Genomic DNA, 15,000 nt, shown 5'->3' on the forward strand with positions numbered 1-15,000 from the left:
GGAAATATTGGGATCGGCAGATACTCAAACTAAAACGATCGGGATCGGATTGGGAGCAAAAAAAAACATGATCGGAACAACCCTAGTTAATAACAAAACTCATGAAAATAAAATAAATACAAACAGAAATGCACACTAAAGTAGATTTTATTTCGTAGTAATTAACTCATTGCCTGCCACTGACAACGATATACGTCCAATTCCTAACTAGCTGTGAATTCTAATGTTTCACTGCTCGCGATGGCGAAGGACGTTTTGGGAGTCAAAATACATTGGACGTCTAGCGCCATCAATGGCAGCAAATGAGTAAGATGAGTGCCCTACCAAGGGTTAAAGCTTGATTGGCTAGCATAATTTACTCCCCTTGAAATAATGGTCCAGGTCATGATATCCCCCCACATTTGTCAAAATACACAAAAGCTGAGCCAAATGCATATGAAATGTATTTATTATTGTACTGTAAATGTAAAAATGCATGGTCTGTTCAAGTGAAGATTTTAACAAAGGTGGCCAGTTTCTTGAGCGGATGATCAAGGTAAAAAAAAAAAAAAATATATATATATATATCGGAATATATTCCAGATCCAATCCATAAAAATGTCAAATCAGAATTTAAAAAGTATAATAAAATTGTATTTTTTGTGGAAGAAAGCAAAAGCACCTTAAGAATATACCCATACTCAATTCTTTACATGAATGAATAATATTTAATGTTTTTTTTTTTTTTTTTTTTTTTTGTTAATGGGAAAACTAGAGTACTCTGAGTCACCCCAGCGAAGCATTTAAAAAAAATCACTTTTACCTTTTCCTTTTGAACTGTCATGCTCTCATCACATCACCTACCCTGCAAATGTGATTTAAATAGTCTGACCTGAAATCAAGTTACAGTGGAATTCCTTTTCTGAACTATGTAACTTTTGACTTCACTTTCCTAACTTTAATCACTTCTTTCCGTTTCATATATCCTGCAAATTCGATAATGTTTTATTCTCTCTTGAACACAAATAGACAGACATGCTGAACCGAATACATAATCTCCTTCCTCAGGTTTTATCTACTGGCTGAGGTAGATACAACTTCATCCTCACAAAATTTGGGCTTATTACTGACAAAATTAATCTTTTTTCCCTGTGAAATTTCAACATTTTTTCCCTTTTAAAAACATCAGATATATTCATAAAATTCCAATTTTTTTAAGGTTGAAAATAAAAATCTTTCTCTGGCGTTTCGACATACGCGTTGTGGTCATAGCAGATTTATCCGGCATTAAGATTATCAAATGGCTCCACTGCAGTGACTACCGATCCCTGAGCTACTCACTGTATCAGCAAAAATCTGATCCAACTGTCTTTTTTTACCCAGAGTCCCAAATCAGCTGCACCTCGCACATCGCCACCGCAGGTTGCAGTTTAACCTGTAAACTGACTGGCAGCAAGAGCGAGGACGACAAAGATGACCGTGTAGAGTCGTTAAAAGCCTGGTAAGTATTCGCGATAAGAATTCAGACAGGAACCGTTACTGAGATTCAGACCTAGCTTTTGGCAACTGTCAATGCAAGGGCGTAGGTTTGCATAGGGACGATAGGGACAAAAAAAACAACTTTTCAGGATGCTCAAATTGTCCCCACAAACTTTTAAGCCATTTTATTTGCATTATATAATGAGTTCAGTCATATTGGTAATTTAGATTGTCTTCCCATATGTTGTTAGGATAGAATAGACCCTGCCATTATTAAGTGAATTATTTTCATTACGTTCAGACTTACATGTAACCCTCTTCATTTGCTGAATGTGCCAGTCCATTTTTTCCCCCTCAAACACACGTTCGATGGGCTGATGACCAGTGGTGTTAATAACGGCGTTAGAATTAGTGTTGCACCGATACCATTTTTTGGCCCCGATACCGACACCTGGCTGTGCAGTATCGGCCGATACCGATACCACCCCGTTTTTTTTTCTCCCCCAAAGAGCTACATAATTGGATACGAAATCATTGCTATCAAGGCTTTGTCAAGCTGTTGCTTACCTTTGCAAAATAGGAAAAGGATTTGTACAAAGTATAATGCTAGCCCAACAGTAAGAAAGTAAAAATAAGTTCATAATAATAAACTCTGAATGAACTGCGTAAACCTTTTTAAACCTCTCAAAGGCCAAACAGTGCAACTTTCATGAAATTATTGTCACATTCTGCTGCTGGTTAGATTGTGTTTTCTTGCTGGGCTGTTAGTGGGGGCGTTCCTGACGTCGCACCTGAATCCAATGCAGGCTCATCAACGCAGCATTTAAGCACGGGTGAGCTCAGAGAAGGCTGCCGAGATATTTGCTTTGCTGATCACCATTTGACATCTCGCACTATAGTCTCACTACATTTGCTTGTTACGCCCCTGCATTGGTTTTTTTCTGTTAGTGTGCTGCACTCGTTTGTAACCTCTACCCTGTGCAGGTATTTGAGTGGTTTTATTTTGACTTTTTGGCTCGCTGCCTATCGTCTTAATTAACCTTCGAGTTTGTAGTATTGAGCTCCGTCGACCTGCTGTCACGGAGTCCTTTTGTTATTTCTACTATCCCGCGATCGCGTGTTATTTTTTTGTTTGCAATCATTAAACCCTTGTACGTATCCCCCTCTTGTTGTCCGCTTCGAGGTCCAACCTTGTTTCCGCATTTGCGTACGCTAACAATTATAAGTAATAATAATTGACCACAGCATCCCGTCTCTCTATTAGCCTCCTTTTTTCGGGAGGGGGGGAGTCCCTTATTTCTATTTCTGAAAGGTGGCAACCCTACTTTGGAAACAATTACCAAATTACTGCAGCATTTCTTTAAGTAAAAGACAAAGTAAAGTTGATGTAGTGAACTGACCAGAGATTGTTGCACCCGTCCAGCGCCCTTCCATAGCAGTCCTGCTCTTGCAGGCTCAAACTCGTTGTGTTCGTTCACGCTTGGTCTTCAAATGTTTTATCATGTTCGAGGTATTGAAACTGGTCGATTTAACTCCACATCTCCAAACTTTCAGGCCGCAAATCTTGCATGCAGCCATTGATTTTAATTGACGGAATTTCTATTTTGAAATATTTCCCGACCGGCGCTATGTCGGCGCCGCCAAGCGGCCTTGTCATTGGTCAGGAGTGGCTATTGGCCCGTTCTCATTGGTCTGGAGCAGGCCAATAGCGATAGCTGCTTGGTGTTCACGTGTCATCACACAACACGGAGACAGAGTGTAGTGAGCGCCAGGAGGAAAAAAAAAAGGCTGCGGTCAAATGTTATAATAATGGACCGGTAAATGGTATCGGCGCCGTCTTTGTTGGTACTCGCCGATACCGATACCACCATTTCGGGCCGGATCGGCGCCCCCTGCCGATACTAGTATCGGTATCGGTGCATCTTTAGTTGGAATATAGACCCTACCCACCGACGTCACAAAACCACGTGCTCGCTGTATGGTTCCGCCCACTTGTCCATCATTTTGTCTCTGTATTAGCATTGGTTTCAATTGATCGAGGAATTTAAAATGCATTTCATGGAAGACCCGGTGCTTTCTGATGCCGTAAACTCACTGGATGTGTTGCATAATAGGCGTTATGTGGAAAAGCTTCGTTCTATACAGTCGCCAGATCCATATTTGATGCCCAAATCGATGTTTTTCGACCCACTGTCTTCGCCCTGTCTGCCTGAAATCTGCTACGCTGATATTTACAATTATCTTGTCCACACAAAATCAGCCTATTCTCATGAAAATTTGAAAAACTTCAAGAGCTTGGAGGCTTATAAATACTTCGTTGCTGGTTGGGTGAAATAGGTCCTCGTCCACGAAAATTCGGCAGGAATCTATCTTGTGCTTGGAAAGGTGAGTTACGAAATTTTCAATTCAAAATCTTTTGTTATTGCTAACATCCACTGTCAAGTCTAATGTATTTCATGTCGTTTGTCAATGGAGTTAAGGCTTTTAATGTTTATATGGTTTAGCGATAGCACTCTCACTACATACATACGTGTATGTTGTCGACGATTAGCCTAGCAATGATCTTAATTGTGGTTATTTGTCAGCCCAAAACCCTCTAAGTATATCTTAAATGCATCTTACCGGATATAAAATGACTACTACATAGTCTGTGGTGATTTTTTGGTGCCCAGTTTTCACGTCGAATTGCAGCCGTCCATTTCGCTCTCCTCTTTGGATCCCTCGGAATACGGTAAAACTTCAAGTCTCTCCTTCCATCTTCTCTGTTAGTGCAACCAACATCCACACACGCCTTCACCATTTTGATTATTAATGTTAAGGAGCAGAAAAACACGCCGTAAATAGGAGGAATGTACGTAGCCGTAACAGGTTAACACTATGTTTTGACGGACAATTGGGCGGTACCATTCAGGAGAGCGGAGTTGTGACGTCATGTGGGTAGGGTCTAACTATGCGTTAGTATGTTGGTTGAATGACGCGCATATATATATATATATATATATATATATATATATATATATATATATATATATATATATATATATATATATATATATATATATATGTGTATATATATATATATGTGTGTATATATATTGAACTAGATGCGTTAGTAAACAGCCGCCATCTTAAAGCAGTAGACCTCTCAGGAAGGCTCTGTTGTACAGAACTTGCGAAGCTAAGTAACTTTTTATCTAAAATGCTCCTAAATCGGCAAAATCTTGACTTAAATCTATCTTTAAATTGTGAAACAGTTTTAAAACTTACACATGTCAAAAGTAGACAGAAGGGAACTAATGCAATAACAGGGGCAATTTTAACAACTTTAACGGTTGACTCAGAACATTGTCCCCCCTCCCCCTTTTTTTTTTTTTTTGAGAAAAAAAAAAACATGAAAATTATCGCTAGTTACTTTGCCAAGTAAATAATTTCTTTTATATTCAGGCAACTGAGTTACTACCGCAATTACTTTTTGGGAGAAGTAATTTGTAACTGTAATTATTTACTTTTTCAAGGTAAGATTAACACACCGCCCCTCCTCCAGCTACACAGAAGGAAACACACACTCAACCCACCGACAGAAATACAACAAGCCGCCTCCTCCACCCCCTTCGAAGAGGAGGGATATTAGAAGTTTTTGTAAAAAACGATGTTTGTGCAACTAAAAGTCCGACCTGCATCAGAGTTGGCATAGTATTAATCTATGTGAACTTGCTAACTTGCAAAACTACTGCAGTCAAGCTAGCCTCCACAAGGAACAAAAAAAGTCAAGGTAGCCGTCCCTCATTTGGATCATTGTTTGCATTATGTTCATTACCGTGATGCAATGCGGTGGCTTCAGAGTGCAAGTCACAAGAATAGGTCCACTTCGGAGGGAGACTGACATGAACATGAACTGACATTTAAAAAAAAAAATCTGTGAAATGAAATCACACATCAAAATATCACGAGAGTACTTTGGTTTGAGTCTTGGGGTAATCTAGGATGCCTCAGATTTAGATCGGTCCATGGATAGTTCAGATTTTTTTTCAGGATTTGTTTTCCCCAAATCACTTTTACCCTGCTGGCCAAAAGTATTGGCACCCCTGCAATTTTGTCAGATAATGCTCGATTTCCCTCAGAAAATGATTGCAATTACAAATGCTTTGGTAGTAATATCTTCATTTATTTTGTTTGCAAACAAAAAACACAAAAGGAACTGGAAAACATTTTTTAATCATTTTCAAAAATGGGCTGGATAAAAGTATTGGCACCCCTAATCAAAAATCATGTGATGCTTCTCTAATTTGTGTATTTATCAGCACCTGTTACTTACCTGTGGCACATAACAGGTGGTGGCATTAACTAAATCACACTTGCAGCCTGTTAAAATGAATTTAAGTTGACTCAGCCTCTGTCCTGTGTCATTGTGTGCACCACATTGCGCATGGAGACAAGAAAGAAGACCAAAGAACTGTCTGAGTACTTGAGAAGCAAAATTGTGAGGAAGCATGGGCAATCTCAAGGCTACAAGTCCATCTACAAAGACCTGAATGTTCCTTTGTCTACTGTGCACAGTGTCATCAATAAGTGTAAAGCCCATGGCACTGTGGCTAACCTCCCTAGATGTGGACGGAAAAGAAAAATTGACGAGAGATTTCAACAAAAGATTGTGTGGATGGTGGATAAAGAACCTCGACTAACATCCAAACAAGTTCAAGCTGTCCTGCAGTCTGAGGGTACAACAGTGTCAACTCGTAATATCCGCCGGCGTCTGAATGAAAAGGGGCTATGGTACGATACCCAGGAAGAACCCACTTCTGACCCAGAGATGTAAAAAAGCCAGGCTGGAGTCTGCTAAAACTTACCTGAGAAAGCCAAAAACGTTCTGGTAGAATGTTCTCTGGTCAGATGAGACAAAAGTAGAGCTTTTTAGGAAACGGCATCAACATAGAGTTTACAGGAAAAAAACGAGGCCTTCAAAGAAAAGAACACGGTCCCCACAGTCAAACATGGCGGAGGTTCCCTCATGTTCTGGGGTTACTTTGCTGCCTCTGGCACTGGACAGCTTGACCGTGTGCATGGCATTATGAAGTCTGAAGACTACCAACAAATTTTGCAGTATAATGTGTGTGAAAGCTGGGTCTCCCTCAGAGGTCATGGGTCTTCCAGCAGGACAATGACCCAAAACACACTTCATAAAGCACTAGAAAATGGTTGGAGAGAAAGCACTGGAGACTTCTAAAGTGGCCGGTAATAAGTACAGACCTGAATCCCATAGGACACCTGTAGAGAGATCTGAAAATGGCAGTTTGGAGAAGGCACCCTTCAAACCTCCAAAATTCCAGCAGAGCATTGTAAGAAACTCATTAATGGATACCGGAAGTGGTTTTTCGCAGTTATTTTGTCTAAAGGTTGTGCTACCAAGTATTAGGCTGAGGGTGCCAATAGACCCTACTCACCTACGCCACAAAATGGGCGTGTTGCTGTTTCCGGCCGCCATATTGTACCTCTTTTTCAGACCTATTCTCATTGTTTTCAATTAGTCGAGCAAGTTATAGAGCAATTCATGGAAGCCCCGGTGTTATCTGACGCTGTAAACTCATTGGATCCGTTGCATAAAAGGCGTTACGTGGAAAAGCTTCAGTTTATCCATTCGCCAGATCCGTATTTGATGCCTAAATCGATGTTTTTCGACCCGCTGGCTTCGCCTGACATCTGATATCCTGATATTTACAACTATCTTGTCCACACAAAAACAGCCTATTCTCACGAAAATTTGAAAAACTTTAAGAGCTTGGAGGCTTATAAATGCTACGTTGCTGGTTGGGTGAAACAGGTCCTCGTACACGAAAATTCGGCAGGAATCTTGTGCTCGGAAGGTGAGTTACGAAATTTTCAATTCAAAATCTTTTGTTCTTGCTAACATCCACTGTCAAGTCTAATGTATTTCATATCATTTGTCAATGGAGCTAGGGCTTTTAATGTTTATATGGTTTAGCGATAGCACTCTCACTATATACATATATAATACGTAATAAATATGAAGTGCGATAGCACTACTCCAGATTGTCCCTAGTTGAATTTATTTTTTGGCTTTTGACCTCAATAGTGAAATTGTAAATTATTTGTATGACAACTGTCTGATTATCCCCTTATAATTATATATTTTCAGGTAGTTCATTCACAACGTCTGAGTGTATGTTGTCGGCGATTAGCCTAGCAATGATCTTAATTGTGGTTGTCAGCCCAAAACCCTCTAAATATATATTAAATGCATCTTACCAGATATAAAATGACTACTACATAATCTGTGGTAGTCGTTTGGAGCCCAGTTTTCTCGTCGAATTGCAGCAGTCAATCTGGGTCTCCTCTTCGGGTCTCTCGGAATACGGTAAAAATTCAAGTCTCTCCGTCTATCTTCTCTGTTTTTGCAACCGACCGCCACACACGACTTCACCATTTTGATTATTAATGTTAACGGGCAGAAAAACACGCCATAATAGGAGGAATTTACGAAGCGCTAATGCATTAACATGACTAGTATCCGGACAACATGGTGCGGGGGCGTGGCTGTGACGTCACGTGAGTAGGGTCTATACTTTTGTCCGGTCCATTTTTGGAGTTTTTTGTAAAATGATTTAATTTGTTTTTCATTCTGTTTTGTGTTTTTTCATTGCAAGCAATATGAATGAAGATATTACTTCCAAAGCATTTGTAATTGCAATCATTTTCTGGGAGAATTTGAGCATTATCTGACAGAATAGCAGGGGTGCCAATACTTTTGGCCAGCAGTGTATATTACAATACTTTAGTTTGAGTCTAGACGTGCTCCAGTGTCCCCCAGAAGTGGACCCATTCTTGGTTGGCTCCCCATTTTTCTTAAAAAAGGAACTCGCACTTCAAAATGTTTCTTTGCTAGTTTTTGAAAACAAAGGTTGTAATCGAACGTTGTATCACGTGAAGCAATTCACATAAAAGCTAGTATAAGTCAATTACAGATTTATTTTGCTTTGATCATTTCACCTATCAATGAATTAGGCTCATATTTGTGAGAAATGTGGCCCTGACCCCTAGTCAATAATCTTTTTGGTTTTGTTAATGTCCCGTCCCCAGCAAAAAGTGTATATGCAGGTTATGCTGTTACAGTATATCGTCCCTACCAATGTTGAGACCAAACCTACGCCCATGTGTCAATGAATTGATGAATGCTGTCCATGTTTCAGACATGCATACGTGCCCCCCCCCCCCCCAGTTTCTTTGTCCATCTAGAGAACAAAAAAAGATGCCTGTCGGTGCCGGGTGACTCGGTCACGTCTCCTAAACTGCGTCCCCTGCTCCAACTCGAGCTGAACATCCGCCTTAGGAGTGAGAGAACCGTCATGAAAAGAGTCCAACTGAAGGAAATTGGTAATCAAATTTGGAGCTGTAGCTTAATTTCTATTTAAATGTCGCATAAATACAGGTCCTTCTAAAAAAATTAGCATATTGTGATAAAGTTCATTATTTTCTGTAATGTAGTGATAAACATTAGACTTTCATATATATTAATATAGTACTATATATATTTCATATAAGATTCATTACACACAACTGAAGTAGTTCAAGCCTTTTATTGCTTTAATATTGATGATTTTGGCAAAAAAGTCAAGAAAAACCAAAAATCCCTTTCTCAAAAAACTAGCATATCATGAAAAGGTACTCTAAAGAAGCTACTATAACCTAATCATCTGAATCAACGAATTAACTCAAAATCCCTGCGAAAGATTCCTGAGGCTTTTAAAAACTCCCAGCCTGGTTCATTACTCAAAACCGCAATCACGGGCAAGACTGCCGTCCAGAAGGCCATGATTGACACCCTCAAGCAAGAGGCTAAGACACATAAAGAAATTTCTGAGCGAATAGGCTGTTTCCAGAGTGCTGTATCAAGGGACCTCAGTGGGAAGTCTGTGGGAAGGAAAAAGTGTGGCAGGAAACGCTGCACAATCAGAAGAGGTGACCGCACCCTGAGAAAGATTGTGGAGAAGGGCCGATTCCAGACCTTGGGGGACCTGCAGAAACAGTGGACAGAGTCTGGAGTAAAAACAGCCAGAGCCACCGTGCACAGACGTGTGCTGGAAATTGGCTACAGGTGCCGCATTCCCCAGGTCAAGCCACTTTTGAACCTGAAACAGCGGCAGAAGCGCCTGACCTGGGCTACAGAGAAGCAGCACTGGACTGTTGCTCAGTGGTCCAAAGTACTTTTTTCAGATGAAAGCAAATTTTGCATGGAGGAAGACTGGGGAGAAGGAAATGCCAAAATGCCCAAGTACCCACAGTCAGTGATGGTCTGGGGTGCCATGTCAGTTGCTGGTGTTGGTCTGCTGTGTTTTATCAAGGGCAGGGTCAATGCAGCTAGCTATCAGGAGATTTTGGAGTACTTCATGCTTCCATCTGTGGCAGGAAAAAGCTTTATGGAGATTTCATTTTTCAGCACGACCTGGCACCTGCTCACAGTGCCAAAACCACTTGTAAATGGTTTACTGACCATGACATTACTATGCTCAATTGGCCTGCCAACTCTTCAGACCTGAACCCCATAGAGAATCTGTGGGATCTTGTGAAGAGGAAGTTGAGAGACACCAGACCCAACACTGTGGATGAGCTTAAGGTCGCTGGGTCTCCTGGGTCTCCATAACACCTCAGCAGTACCACAGACTGATTATGCCCCGCCGCATTGAAGCAGTCATTTCTGCAAAAGAATTCCCGACCAAGTATTGAGTGCGTAGCTGATATAATTAATTGAAGATTGACTTTTTTTGTATTAAAAAAACACTTTTTTGTATTGGTCGGATGAAATATGCTAATTTTTTTGGATAGGGATTTTTTGTTTTTCTTGACTTTTTTGCCAAAATCATCAATATTAAAACAATAAAAGGCTTGAACTACTTCAGTTGTGTTTAATGAATCTAAAATATATGAAAGTCTAATGTTTATCAGTACATTACAGAAAATAATTAACTTTATCACAATATGATCATTTTTTGAGAAGGACCTGTATGTGCTTTTCTTCATTCTTCTTCAGTTAAACCTCGAAGTCCAGAGGTTTGGAACATGACTGTGAAGCCCGAGTCCAACCAGGCCGTGTTTCACATTCGGACTCCCTATGAGAACGACTATCTAAATGTTGAAAATCAGCTTTTCCAGCTGTTCATTTGGAACATCGACAACATGGTAATAGGTGACCATTTACATGTAAATGTTCTGTAAGCAGGCATTAACTCATTGGCTGCTACTGACAGCGATAGGCGTCCAATCCATTTGAACTGGGGGGCGCTGGCAGCGAATGAACATTCGTTCATTCGCTGTCAGCCCTCCCAGTTCAAATGAATTGGATGTCTGCTAGTGCTAAACTCATTAAAATTCCCAGCTGTATGATGAAATAAGCCTTAATCCATATAAAGCTCTTTTAATGCAGATTCAAAATGTGTCGTCGTCGGATACGATGGCCATTGACCTGGAGCACCTCCATAAAAACTCGATCTATCACGTCAAAGCGCGAGCAATCCCACTCCGTTTTTATAAGGGGAGCTGGAGCGAATGGAGTAGCGCCTTCACATTTTCCATTCCCGATGGTTAGAAAATTCGCTGTACTTGTTACTACTCGATAAGAAGCAAGACAATAACTGGCCTCTGTCCATCCTCAGTCCAGACACAAAGTGACAAGATGGAAAAACTGACGAGGAAGCTGGTTGTGTGTCTCCTCTCTCTGGTGGTGCTGACTTCCATCCTTGGAATCTTCTGGAAAAAAAAGTAGGAATCCCTCAATGGATCTGCTCCTTTTAGTAGTTTCGGAAGTAAGCAAATAAAATTTTCCCACAGGATATTCCCTTACATGTGGCCCAGCATTCCACATCCACAACCCAATCTGCACAACTGCAAACCCAACAAAGTAAGTTGTACCTGTAGAAAAACAGAAACTGTTCCTTGTTTGTAAATATTTAGTTTTAGGAATGGTGGATTCTGTCTCACAGTTGTGTTTACATGGGTCCAAAAATCCTATTTAAAAGTAATTACCGTATTGGCCCGAATATAAGACGGTGTTTTTTTGCATTGAAATAAGACTGAAAAAGAGGGGGTCATCTTATATTCGCGGTCTAGACATTATACCCATTCACGACGCTAGATGGCGCCAGATATCATTGAAGCGATGTTCTGTCATGACAGATCTCAGCTACTCTCTAGTTTAACCAGTTTGCATTATTTTATTGCAATGTTTTTTCCTTATTCAGATTTTTTTCAAGACTACAGTTACAGTTAGACTTCACATTGATGGTTAATGCAGTTATTGAATTTTGTTGTTTTATCACAATAAATTGGTTCATTTACATTTCAAAAACCAGAAGCCATTCATTTACGAATGTGATTGCACTTTAGTTTACATATTTCGTGTTCAGATATTAAGATTTGAATGTGGCAAAATACTATGCTTTTTCTCTCAAATATATTGTTATAATCATTTGTTTTGGATGTACTGTAATTATTTTCCGTATAAAAATTAATTTGGTGTTCAAAAAGTCTTTTTTCAAACTTGAGTCTTGAAAAAGAGGGGGTCGTCTTATAATCAGGGCCGTCTTATATTCGGGCCAATACAGTAACTAGTTACAAATTACTTCTCCCAAAAAGTAATTGAGTTAGTTACTCAGTTACCTCAACGTAAGAGTAGTTAGTTACTCGGCAATGTAAGTGATGTTACTTTTCATGTTCTACATGTCATCTTTTTCATTTAAAAAAAACAAAAACAAACATAGGTCACCCCTTTTTACATTTTAAAAAATTTCACCTATATAAGAGTGTAATGGTATACAAATGCCACCTAGGCGTGTGCCGGTATGAGATTTTGACGGTATGGTAACCTTAGGCAAAAATACAGCGGTTTCACGGTATCGTGGTATTGCAATTATATCTCTAAAATGTGCTATTTTGAGATGTATGGGTTTAAAAAAAAAAACTTTTCAATTGAGCAGGATTTCTTAATTTTATAACATCAACCATATGCATCAACATGAATATATGGTAAAATAAATAAAATAACGAAAAATAAATAACTGAAATATTTTAAAAATAAATAGAACTTAAACCCTAAGCCACAGCTCAAGTTGCTTAACATTAGAACAAGAACCTTTGCTAATATAGAACTGGACTTAAACAATATATGATCAAATTGATTTTATGTTAAACAAATACCACTACCACTACGACTATTAATATTAATTAGCTGAATATGAATGGAGACAATAGCAAGAGACAGAGTGCGTGTGTATGACTCGTATCATTATTTACACATAACACACACATACACACACACACGCACCATTTCTCTACACAGAAAGTCACCATAGAGAAAAAACATCCCAGGGTGTATTATGAAAATGTTGACATGTTGACAATGGCGAGAGACGTTACAAAAGTAGGCTAATAGTAGAGAGGAAACTAGTTGACAGTCTTGGCATGCTAACCAGCGATGTTATCTGCCTCATTAACAAGCTTACGTTATATTTTTTGTTTTACCATCGCTAGACACACTAAACACGCTAGAGTGAGGTCTCGTAGCTGGTGGGAAACGTTCATGACAGCAGTGGTCTTTGAAATCATGTTGGAGGTGTTGCTTTCCATTGGAACCACCCTTCGCAAGCATGTCGGCTGTCCTTCCACCTCTAAGCCGCACTGTCTGTTTCTTTTCGGAATCCGAAGTACTCCCATAGTAGCGGCTCAGGTGTAATGTTACCGACAGACATGGGACAGAGCAACAACCGGAGGGGCAGGGGTGAGCGCTACTGCTCCAAGCCACGGATTTCTCGCTGCATTTTTTGGACATAAAGAATAGCAAATAACGTACTGCAGTACGGTATGACGGACAATTTTTGTGGTTTCGAAACCGTGATGTTTTCATACCATGGTAAACCTTGAAACCGGTAACCGGCATATGCCTAATGCCATGTCAGACGCTTTGTTTTGTTTCAAACTTTTATTTAGCAGCAGTCTATGCACCACATTCTGAGACTGACTCTGAAGCCTAGTCTAATAGCGCAACATCACTGGACTCTTCTCAGGCTACAAACAAACTCCAAAGTTGTCCATCATTCGTGTTTCATCCATACAGGCTTGATAGAAAACAAGGCAAATTTCTGTGACCACCAAGAACATTGTGTGAATGTAACCTCAGTGGTAGAAAATCCGGAATTCTAGTACTAAAGTCCTCACTTATTTTCCAGGCATCCTGAATCACGGTCTTAGTAAACATGTTTTGTCGTCTTTGTCTCTAGGTTGCCCTCCTACTCAACCTAAAACCCGAGGAATTCAGTCCACTTAATATCCACCCGGTGGCCGAATCAGTTGAGCAGGAGCGAGTTCAAGTTATTCATTGTGCAACCAGTGATCTTACGCTGGCAACTGACCCCCATTCAACCCAAAACTCCGACTGCAGTGTAAGCACGGAGGAACTGGAGCTTTCCCTCTCGCACGATAGCAGTTGCTCCAACAGAGACGACAGCCTTCAGAGCTCCTCTTCGATGCTTGTGGCCGCTGCTGTGCCGAGTCCAGGAGAACCTCTGCTGTTGGGGGTCTCTAAAAAGGAGGATGAATATGTAACAATGGCCAGTTTCTTTCAGGTTAAGTAGATTCCTGGTTGAGAAACAAGGATCTGACATAGAAACAGGCCTTTTGTGCCCAAACCACACACGTCAGTGCAGAAACGAAAGTGAAAATGTCTGAGAGCATGTGAGTCTACGAATTATGTTCCGCTCATATTCATATGTGATGACACATATCAAAAGTGGGCCACGTCACCATTTAGCATAAATGCAGTCCGGGGAAATCGGTTAATTCGTGTTTCGAACATATTCATCAATGTGTTTTCTGAGGTTTTTCTATGAGTTATGTTTGTATGACTTTATTTTTCACTGATGCATTGATGTGTAACATTGTAGCAAGGAGAAGCAAAGCGAGTCAATGGAAGGCACAATGAGGAGAACCTTTTTTGGATCTTTGCAAAGCTGCTATTTTCTGAAGGTATTTTTGCATGTTTCTTCATGCTTCGTTGGTTTTGACAGATTTTTGTTGTTATTATTCTTCATGGGACAGGATGTGGACGTATGGAACAGGATGTGTTGCTGTGGCAAACGCATTTGCTCAAGGCTGCAACTTTGTGTTTATGCCGCTATAAACATGCCTCTTTTTTTTTGTCGTTGAATCTAATGGCAGAACCGCTGCTGATGAAATATCCTGTGTCTAACCGGTGTTTATTATAATAAATATTTTCTGACACTGAATTCACAAAACATGCATATTTTTTTACTCCTTGATGCCTGAATTTACATTTAACAAATATATATAAAGCATGAGAAGAATACACAAGTACATCAAAATAGTGCTACAAAAGTACTAAATAAAGAACCTTAAAGTGAAATAAGTATTTCTTGTGAAATTGGTGGATGCGGTTCAGGTTCCACTTGAGTAGTGCACATATTAAATTTTAAATAAAACAAATTTGCAGAATTGAAAAGAAAACGAGAACATACCAGT

At 39.9% G+C, this 15,000-nt stretch overlaps 1 protein-coding gene across 2 annotated transcripts in view; it reads left to right on the top strand.

The window, feature by feature from the left end:
* Positions 1–14,710, top strand: part of il7r (interleukin 7 receptor) — a 69,439-nt gene extending 54,729 nt beyond the window's left edge. For both annotated transcript variants that reach the window (XM_057853436.1, XM_057853437.1), the window contains exons 3-9: positions 1,363–1,480; positions 8,693–8,847; positions 10,502–10,650; positions 10,895–11,051; positions 11,124–11,229; positions 11,299–11,368; positions 13,743–14,710. In XM_057853436.1, coding sequence (XP_057709419.1) covers positions 1,363–1,480; positions 8,693–8,847; positions 10,502–10,650; positions 10,895–11,051; positions 11,124–11,229; positions 11,299–11,368; positions 13,743–14,096 — 1,109 coding nt within the window. In that variant the 3' untranslated portion in view covers positions 14,097–14,710. The remainder of the gene's footprint in view (positions 1–1,362; positions 1,481–8,692; positions 8,848–10,501; positions 10,651–10,894; positions 11,052–11,123; positions 11,230–11,298; positions 11,369–13,742) is intronic.
* Positions 14,711–15,000: the final 290 nt, after the last annotated feature.

This window comes from Corythoichthys intestinalis, chromosome 12 (genome assembly GCF_030265065.1).
Source record: "Corythoichthys intestinalis isolate RoL2023-P3 chromosome 12, ASM3026506v1, whole genome shotgun sequence".
In the NCBI taxonomy this organism is placed as follows: domain Eukaryota; kingdom Metazoa; phylum Chordata; class Actinopteri; order Syngnathiformes; family Syngnathidae; genus Corythoichthys; species Corythoichthys intestinalis.